The sequence below is a fragment of the Phragmites australis genome, chromosome 20 (assembly GCF_958298935.1).
Source record: "Phragmites australis chromosome 20, lpPhrAust1.1, whole genome shotgun sequence".
In the NCBI taxonomy this organism is placed as follows: Eukaryota; Viridiplantae; Streptophyta; class Magnoliopsida; order Poales; family Poaceae; genus Phragmites; species Phragmites australis.
Window position 1 is genome coordinate 9,591,081 of NC_084940.1, and position 10,122 is coordinate 9,601,202.

The following is a 10,122-nucleotide window of genomic DNA, read 5'->3' on the forward strand; positions in this document are numbered from 1 at the left end:
TCTAGCCATTGGCGTTGGTTTCTTCCTTGAGCAATCGGCAACCGTTCTAGTCTGTGTTGTTGTGCTGTGAAAGTGATCTCTCCCAGTTGCTCTGAACTTTGTGTTGATCTCTGTTTTCTTTCGGCTGGTCCTTCCGGTCTAGTTTTTGGTTTTTTGGTTTCGTTTTTGTATAGTTTGTTGTATGGTCTTTGATACTTCTTATTGGCTTTCAATAAAAGCCGAGTTATCTCTCTTCTAAAAAAAACCACATCACCCCAACGCTGCCCTGCTACTCCAACTGGTCCAGGGAGCTCCGCTCCAACCTCACCCATATGCTCCCCACCTCCATCTCCTCGTTCCCTTTGCCGAGCCAAGCAGGAACAGAGCATGGAGAAGCGATGCTGTCAGCCAAAATCCACTGCCCACCAGCCAAATCCGAGCCATCCGAGCGTGGTTTCCCCAGATCTGGTGCTGCACCGAGGTCCTTCAAGTCGAGCACAAGGACGCGGTCGCTAGGAGTTTTCTTCGAGCCGAGCTCCACCGCCGCCATCATGATGAGCCACCACTGACGCCTAACCACTCTGGTCACCCCCTCTGGCCAAGGACACCCCAAATCAAACCCTCATGACAAGGTAAGGCTCGTTGCTGTTCTTTTTCCCCTCCTCCTAGCCAAATCCACGTCGTCGTCGGAGCTCTGAGCCACCGTACTGCCATGGCCGCCGCTGCCTGCGCTCCAGTGGTCACCATAGACTGCATGTCCCATTACTCAACTTCGCATGTAGCGTTGGATCTGTTGGTGCTACTCATGGACCGAGATGTTGCGTCGTTCGCCGTCGGTGATGTCGTTGTTGCCGCGGTCAACACAGTCCGATCAATCTTTGACCGGAGTCAAAATGGTGTCCAATCTGTGTGGCAAAACAACCTCAGAAACCGGATTAAGGTTAAGTAAACAATTTTGTAAAGTTTAAGATTCATAATACCTGTTTTATAGTTTAGAATTTTAAATATACATCATTCGGTAGTTTATGAGATGTAGTCTTTCTTTTTTCTTTTTAAAATAATGCTAGAAGCTCTATCTTTCCCTTAAGAATGACGTGGATGTGTTGGTTTGAGCCCGGACAAGATTGGTGCTCCATGACCCCACTTTAGCCCTTTGACCTCCGAGTCTACGACAGTTTTTGGTTTAAGAAAAAGAAAGCAAAATGACATGTTACTATACAAGTGACAGGTCCTAGGTACAAACACCCAACATCCTGAATCACAATGGAAATGTTTGCAACCTCAGAAGTCAGAAGCGACATGCTTGGAGTTGCTCGACTTGTACCGAGCCATTCTTGGCATTGGCAGCAGACAACCACCGAGCCAGAGGCCAGGCAGCCGGGGCGCGAGACATGCCGAGCGACCCCGCACGCCGCGCTCCCCTCCTCCCGCCGAACCTGCCGCCTCACATTCCCTACTCCCGCGAGCTGCAGCAGCGCCTCTACCTCCTCGCGCAGCACCTCCGCCGCGCGCGCTCCCCCTCCCCGTCCGCTGCCCGCCGCGCCCTCGACCAGCTCCACGCGCAGCTCGTCCTCAACGGCTTCACACACAAGCGCTTCCTCCTCGCCAAGCTCCTCTCCCTCGCCGCGGCCGCCGCCGACCTCCCCCGCGCCGAGTCCCTCTTCCACTCCGCATCCCCGCACTACCCCGTTTCTCCGACCCTCGCCAACCTCCTCCTCCGCGCTGCCGCCTCGTCGGGCGCCACGCCCCGGGCCTTGCTCGCGCTCTTCTCCCGACTCGTGGGCCCTCACGGGCTGCGGCCCAACGCATTCTCCTTCTCCACCCTCCTCGCCGCGCTCGCAGCCGCGGGCGCCGGGGTGCTCCCCCACGGCCGCGTCCTCCACGCACGCGCGCTCGTTGGCGGGGCACTCGCGTCCTCCGGCGGGCATGTGATGACCAGCCTCATTGGCGTGTACGCGGCGTCCCAGCAGCTCAAGGACGCCCGGAAGGTGTTCGATGAAATGCCGGGCAGGACGGTGGTGGCGTGGAACTGCATGCTCGCCGCGTACGTGCGGTGCGGGGAGGTGGACGCTGCGCTGCGGTTCTTTGGTCATGAGATGCCTGGGAGGGACGCAGTGGCGTGGACGACGGTGATTGGGGGGTGCGCGAACGCCGGGAGGGCAGCAGAGGCGGTGGAGCTGTTCTGGGGAATGAGGAAGGCGAGGGTTAAGGATGACGCGGTGACGATGGTTGCCTTGCTGACGGCGTGTGCGGAGCTGGGTGACCTGGAGCTTGGGCGGTGGGTGCATGCCCGCGTGAACCAGGAAGGGTGGCAGCGGAGAACGGTGCTGCTGGACAATGCACTCATCCATATGTATGTGAAGTGTGGCGCTGTGGAGGACGCGCTACGCATGTTTCTTGTGATGCCAAGGCGGAGTACTGTTTCATGGACAACTATGATCTCAGGGCTAGCTATGCATGGTCGTGCCGAGGAGGCACTGGACTTGTTCCACAGAATGCAGGAGCGTCCTGATGGTGCCACGCTGCTCGCAGTTCTGCAGGCGTCCAGCCATGCAGGGAGGATTGATGATGGACAGAGATACTTCGAGAGCATGGAAAGAGTTTATGGGATTACTCCAGATATACAACACTACGGATGCATGATTGATATGCTCTGCCGCAGGAGACGATTGCACGAAGCACTTGAGCTTGTGGAGAAAATGCCATTTCGGCCCAACGAGAGTGTGTGGGGTGCACTACTGAGTGGGTGCAGGAGGGAAGGCAATCTTGAGCTCGCATCTAAAGTGACTGATAGATTGATTGAGCTGCAGCCAGAACGTGCAGCCGGCCACCTTGTGCTGCTGTCAAACATGTACGCTGGCGTTGGACAGTGGGAACAGGCTCAGATGGTGAGGGAAAGAGTGGCTGCACTGAATGCTGAGAAGCCTGCCGGAAGAAGCTGGGTGAATCAAAACCAGTCCAGCATAGTGGTAGCATGACCTCAACTTATTGATCAGTGACTTACAAGTTTTCACATAAAGTCTATGTGCAGTAAGCATCTGTACTTGAACAAGCGTTGCAATTATGTGATCGTGATCGTCAGGTGTTAAGCCTACATCTTCACCGCCTTCTGGTCAACCTGTGATATTATGCACCATTATTGCTCCTTTTCAGGTTAACGCATGATCCATTGTTTTACATTCCTTTATAGCACTTACGGGATATAACTGGTAGAAACAATTATAGCTCGGTATATTATAGTCCCAACCGTAAACGTTTCATTTCATCTTATTTATTTTGTGGCGAAAGCTATCCACGACAGCTCACCTCATTGTCACAATAATGACGAAAAATCAATGCAAAATCCTAGCAGAAATTCAGATATAAACCATCCTAGACACCCAGTTCATCTAATTTTCTTACCGACAATTCTTTTTATGAGAGGAAAAGAAGCAGTTTTCTGATAAACATTCCAATCGTCTCTCTGATATAGACCTACGATGTTTGCTGTTTTTAACATCGATAAGTTGCTATTTGATATAACTCTGTCTTCTGGATAAGACTGAAATCAACTACTTGTTGATATCAGCAGGATAGTTTCCACTGTCATTCAAGAAGCTTATTGCATGTCCCAATGCCAATCGCGGCGGCAAGATGCCACGCAGCGTGGATATAGGGAGTCTCTGGTAAGCAATTGTCGGCAATAAACAGCACGCCTTCCAACAGAGATGACATCTTATGCAGGTTATGTGCCATCCTGAGCTCTGGTTTAATTGATGCCCTTCTTGCAAAGGAAACCTGCCATTTAGAAAATAGTTAGATTTCCAAACAAATTGGTCTGTTGATCATTGAAGTGGTTTCTTTTACCTAGAAAAATATGTCAGGTCATTTAGGTCACTTGCCTCCATCAATCCTGTGCGGATAGCTGAAACCATCAAAGGCTGAAATGGTAGGAGCAATGTCGATGCTGCCATTAGTAATCCCGGGTCCTCATTCCTAAGTGCTCTCGTTAAACACTGCATGAAACACATGGTTGTCATGATGCGCAAGGTCTGCCATTAGTAATCTCGGGTACTCTAACTACGACGATTATCCTTTGTTCAAGAAACTATGATGATTATCCTCAATGCAAGGATATGGCTTACCAGTGTAGTGGCAGGGTGGCAAAAAAATCAAATGTCCCTCTTCGCCTCGCACAAGCGGGTCTTTATGCGGGGCTCTCTCTTCTCGTGTCGTCCGAATATTCTCGCCTGTCGGTCGATCGAGCCCTCATCTCGGCCTGCTAGGAAATTTTATACATGTGTGGCCTAAATCACGGGGGTGTCCAGAAATCGTATTTGGTAGGGCTGTGGATCAGGACAACCCACGCCAATCTACGCCAAACCGAGGAAAAAAGAAAAATCCCCATCGAGGTGTGGAACGGGATGACTCTCGCGTCTGGCGTTGGAGGCCACGGCGCCCGTTGCTAGGAAATTTTGTACATGTGTGGCCTAAATCATGGGGGTGTCCAGAAATCTCGGCCTGCTATGAAATTTCATACATGTGTGGCCTAAATCACGAGGGTGTCCAGAAATCGTATTTGGTAGGGCTGTGGATCAGGACAACCCACGCCAATCCACGCCAAACCGTGGGAAAAAGAAAAATCCCTATCGAGGCGTGGAACGGGATGACTCTCGCGTCTGGCACTGGAGGTTGCAGCGCCCGCTGCTCTCCTCCTCGATCTGGCGGCTGAGGCGCTACTCCTCTCCTCGACTCTGGTAGCCTACTTGACTTCGTGCCGGACGTGGCCGACCTCTCGCTGGCCGACTCTGGTGGCTTCGTCAAGGCCCTCGGCGGTGCGCCCGCCAACTTCGCATGCACCATCTCCAAGCTTGGCAGTTCGTCCTCCTTCCTCGGCAAGGTACTATACTAATCCCATATCATTTGCCTTCCTTGCCGGGCCACCTGCTAATTTTGCTCGCACGTTCTGTTCTACTAGTAGTCCAACAGCACCGTACAGATCTATCGTGCTCGTGCTCGCGTCCTAGATCCATCCATGCTTCGTTCAGTAGGCTTAGATGCGGCGGATCTGGGTCTGATCGTGCTCCAGCCGGCGGATCCTCGAGATCTCATTACGGCGATGGCCACCAACGGAAAATCTTTGCAGCTGTGGCGCCATATCATTTGTTTCACGCTACCAGTGTGCTATTGGGGACAAAACGAGCTGAACTGTTTGCTTTCGTCTCCGCGTGACCTCATGCTTTCTTTTTGTTGCCTCCGCCTTGTTTTATTAGCCGTATCATCCGTTCTAATTCTAATGTATATATTTGTGTGTTTCTGCTTGGATAGATAATAAAATCAACCAGATTTTTGTATCTAGTTTAGATTTTAATCACCCTGGTAATCTAAGATTTTTAGGCGTTGAAGGTGGTTTTGCCTCTAACCTTTTTTTTTTTGGGAAAGGTTTGCCTCTAACCTCACGGAGCAGAGCAACAAAAATTTGTCTGCCACTAGTGTGTGCCATTGAATTATCGCTTCGTGTTTTATTTGAATGGTTCAATATCACTCGCATAGGTTTTTGTTTTTACCATGACCAACATCATTGTGTTGAGGCTTAGGAGTGTGCTTTTTCCCTGAGCAATCTTGATTTGGGTTAAATTGTAGTTGATATTTATTTTGTAGAAAAATAGGTTTGAGAATAGATCGTCTAACCAGGAACAAGGAGGAGATGATGATGAGACAATATTCTTTCTTTTGCCTGCTCTGCATCTGTTGGGTACTAGTGGAGGGAGAGAGAAAAGACGAAGGCATACATCTAGGTTTCCTGGCAAGGAGTGTCTAAAGGAAATACTTGAGGGACAAGAGAAGAATTGCCTTGTTGCATTCCGTATGGAACTCAATATCTTTAGAGCGGTTGCAAACTTCCTTAGAATAGAGAATCTCTTACATAACACAAGAGGAGTTCGAGTTGAGAAGAAATTAGGTTTCTTCATGTTCATGTTGTCCCGTAATGCAAGTTATGAGGGCTTGCAATATGAATTTTAGCACAGCGGAGAAACCATCCGCTGGCATATTAAGGCAGTGTTTGATATAATCCCAACTCTTACCTATAGATTTTTGAAGCCTAATGTTGCAATCGGAACTCACTGGAAGATTAGCAGTGATCCACGATTCTTCCCTTACTTTGAGGTGAACATTTTTACACTCTTGTGTTAGATATTTTTCTATTTCTCCTAAATAATTCAGCTTAGTCATATGCATGTTTCGTTCTTTCAAAATTGCATTGGAGCTATCGATGGCACACACATTCATATTACCATTTCTCAAGAAAAGGCTGCTCCTTATAGGAATAGAAAGGGTACATTGGGCCAAAAATGTCATGCTAGCCTGCGATTTTGACCTGAAATTCACTTTCATATTATGTGATTGGGAAGGATCTGCCACAGATGCTAGGGTCCTTAGATCTGCACTACTTGGAGGTTTTCATGTTTCTCATGGAAAATTCTTTCTTATCGATGGTGGCTATGCTAATACACCATCCTTCCTTGCACCCTATCATGGTGTCCAATACCACTTGAAAGAGTTTGGTCATGGTCACCAACGACCAAGAAACTACAAGGAGTTGTTCAATCATCGTCATGCCATATTGCGGAATCATATAGAGAGGACGATTGGAGTTCTAAAGAAATGCTTCCCTATCTTAAAAGTAGGGACACTACATCCCATTAAGAACCAAGTGAAGATACCAGCGGTAGCAACGGTATTCCACAATCTTATCCGAATGTACAATGGGGATGATGGGTGGCTCAATGACCAACCAGACAACATATCACCCGAAGAATTTGTTGATCTTCTCGAAGGAGACAATGACTACAACAATGATGTGGTTTCACTCAGCAGTCAAATAGATAATGGAAATTCTGTTAGAGATATGATTGCCATGCAAATGTGGGGCGATTGTAGTCATAACTAGTCATGATATATGGGTTTATTTCTATATTTGCACTTTTTTAAATTTAAGTTTCAGATGCTTATATAATTGTAATAAACAATCAGATGTAATTTTGTTTTCAATGCATTCAATGAAATAGTACAACCATGTCATTTGGAAGAGGTTCTCCAAAATTCAACATGATGCAAGCTGCATTTATGCAAAAGAAGCTATCGCCAAGTAGTGGTTGCCAACATAAGAAGGGAGCTTCACCGAAAGTGGCAACCATACGGAAGAAAAAGGTGTCATCACAAAAAGTTATTTGCTTTTGTTTTTGCCTTTTGCTTGAAAGTCCTTTCATGTTTTCCATAAGTATTATTTGAATAATTCTGAACAGCCCTTCTAAGAAGTTTCAGACTAAGCCTTTTCCTCTCTTTGATGCTTTGGGAGAGTTGTATGATGGTAACATAATAATGTTTAATGTTTAAATATTCTTACCAATAATGATGGAGCAAAGACACTGAGAATGATCCTTCTCTATTATTAAATTTTTGGTGCAGGCCACACTATTGAGGGAGCCATGAATCTTATCTCTTTTGAGCCAATCCAACCTAGTATCACACAAGTCAATGATGATGAGGTACACACGGAGAATGATCCTTCTCATGGCATACATGATGATGAGGAGTTGATGGTACTGCATCAATCAGAATTCAAAAGTGCTGCTTCTTTCTCAAGAAGGCCTACTCCAAGAAAGAGAGAGAGGATGCTGCCCTAAGAGACAAAGGGGGAAAGGTTGGACAAAAGCGCAAGCAAACTGCAAATATGGCTGATATGACGGGGAAATACCTGGAAGCTAAAACAAAGCAAGTAGAGGAGGAGGTTGCAAAACAAGCTAAGGCTAAAGCTAAGGCACAAGAGGATGATTTCTCCATCGAAGCTTGCATTGCCATTGTGAACACAATGCAAGAACCGTCACTTGATGAGAAGGTTGATGCTTTTGATGTTTTCAAGGATGCCTAGAATAGAGATATATTCATGAATGCAGAAGCTACCTCGTGATTAATTTGGCTAAGAAAAAAAATAGTAAGTGGAAGGATTATTTCATGTTTATGTCATCTTCTAGTTACCTTCTTATCATTAATTACATTCCTTTTATAATAGGTTGCGCTTGTTTTTGCTTGAGATGGTTGGTGTTTATGGACTTCTACAATTAAATAGGTAAAATCCTGGTATTTGCTTGCTTTTGCTTCAAAGTTATATGTTCAAATATGTGTAGCTTGGCTAGGCTTAGAGACAAAGCTCTGATCAGATTCTCAAATAGACTAGTATATTTTGTTCAGTAGTTGATTCTTCGTGGCAATTGTTAGACTACCAATTTGAAGCGATAGCTTGCAACAATAAGTTCTTTCTTTATCTATGGTGCCGGCATGAGGTGGTCCATATGGAAATTTAGTCTCTGTACCTGTCAACTATGATTGGACTAGTTGGAATGCACTTATGTTTAGAGTGATGATAATGTTCTGTTAAGTGATGATACTGTTGTTAAGAACTATGAATTGGACTAGTTGTTGTGAATTCAATATTGTTTTGAGTGCAATGACTATTTCAATATTGTTCCAAAGTGTAGTAATGAACCTATATCTTTGAAAGCAGACTAGTTGGTAAATTCATAAAAAATAACCATTAGGAAAATATTTCATGTCGTCTAACCGTCAGGCAACTCATATTTTTTGTCCGTCTATCCCTAGAGGTCATATCCTGGAGGTTCTCTGTTTATGTTCAAGGTATTTTGGTTGTTGCTTGCTGCCTACTACTTGCACAATTATTGTTTCAGTATAATTCTTTCAAGGTAGTAGTAACAACAAGGTGCTCTAATTGACCCTATTGATTGCTATTTGAAATATTATTTTAATAGAGGCAGCAGGAGCTTCATTGTTGCAAATAAGCAAGACATACAAGGTGCTCTAAATCCTCTGAAATTGTAAAAGACCATGCTACTGGCATTTAGTATGTTGCCATTCAGTTCTAGTTTGATAATTATGGTAGAATTTTTTGTCACCAAGCTATTTTTTGGTTGGCTTGTCAGTGTAAGGGTATATAGAAAATTAGATAGTGTAAGGGTATATAGAAAATTAGATTGGTTTCTAAATATAGAGGTTAAACAATCTAAAGAATTGTAGTTTTAGAGAATGCATAACTCAGAATAAGTCCTAGAAATAAAGCTATTTTTCTGAGATTAGGTTACTATATCATCCCCAGTAAGCATCTTCAGAACATAATGTCTTATTTTCCTACTTCATAATGTTAGTTGATCGATTTGCCAATTCTATGTTTTGATTACTGAAATATCTTCCTTTCAGTTTCAGATGGATGACTGAAGAAATTTGGCACTCTTTATCTATAAGTGTTCAAACAAGTGCGACATTGGGGAACAAGGATTAGGAATATTTTCGCTAATTTATTACATTTGTACTTAGTATAGTATTTATCGGTGTTGAGTAAAGAGATACCCTGGCAAACAGGCCCTGCGAGGGATATAATGGCTAGATGAGTATATTTTCTAAAATAGGTCGGTCGTGCGACCAGCGTATGGTTTCTGTGACTAGTACAAGGCATACGTGACCAGTCTCTCTGCGCCATCGCATAAACCTGCGACTGGCCTCACTAGTCACAGGGTCGGAGACACAACCTGTCCAATCGCATTTATTGACATTCACTCAAATATTTTCCTTCCTCAGGCGTCAACTCCAATAGATGAAGTCATGGACGACACAGAGGGGCATTGTCTCGTCTCGTAGCATTAAATGCTATGGAGTGGGACTTTGCAGGTCGACGTGACGTCGCACGATGGATGAGACGTTGTCAACATGCTGATCAAGCAAGTGGTCGGGGACGGCACAGAGGGACATTGTCGCATCTCGTAGCATTAAATGCTGTGGAGTGAGACTTTGCAGACCAGCACATTGGCGCACAACGATGGGATATACTAAGCGCTCCGAGCAAGTGGACACGCCTGGTCCTTCGTAATGATGACTTGAGTTAGATATTAAGATGAGAAGGGTTTTCTGTTTGGACCCACATGTAAGTTCTGATCCTCCTTACTATATAAGGGATGATGACCCCGTTTGTAGAGGAAGATAGATCAAATCTGGCAACCAGGTAGAACTATCTCTCTAACACAACACACAATATATAGAATTATTATCCTCTAGGAGGCCTGAACCTGTATAACTCACTATGTCTCTGAATCC

General features: G+C 45.6%; 2 protein-coding genes across 2 annotated transcripts; one reads left to right on the forward strand and one right to left on the reverse strand.

Annotated features, from left to right (window-relative positions):
* Positions 1-1,027: 1,027 nt before the first annotated feature.
* Positions 1,028-7,254, forward strand: LOC133901155 (pentatricopeptide repeat-containing protein At2g20540-like). The gene is made up of 2 exons (XM_062342425.1): positions 1,028-3,132; positions 3,548-7,254. Exon 1 carries the CDS (start codon positions 1,371-1,373, stop codon positions 2,955-2,957), a length of 1,587 nt encoding a protein of 528 aa, XP_062198409.1. The 5' UTR covers positions 1,028-1,370; the 3' UTR covers positions 2,958-3,132; positions 3,548-7,254.
* Positions 3,554-3,989, reverse strand: LOC133901440 (uncharacterized). Its single transcript, XM_062342813.1, has 2 exons — positions 3,861-3,989; positions 3,554-3,756 (listed from the first exon to the last, which is right to left on the reverse strand). Exons 1-2 carry the CDS (start codon positions 3,987-3,989, stop codon positions 3,565-3,567), a joined length of 321 nt encoding a protein of 106 aa, XP_062198797.1. The 3' UTR covers positions 3,554-3,564.
* Positions 7,255-10,122: the final 2,868 nt, after the last annotated feature.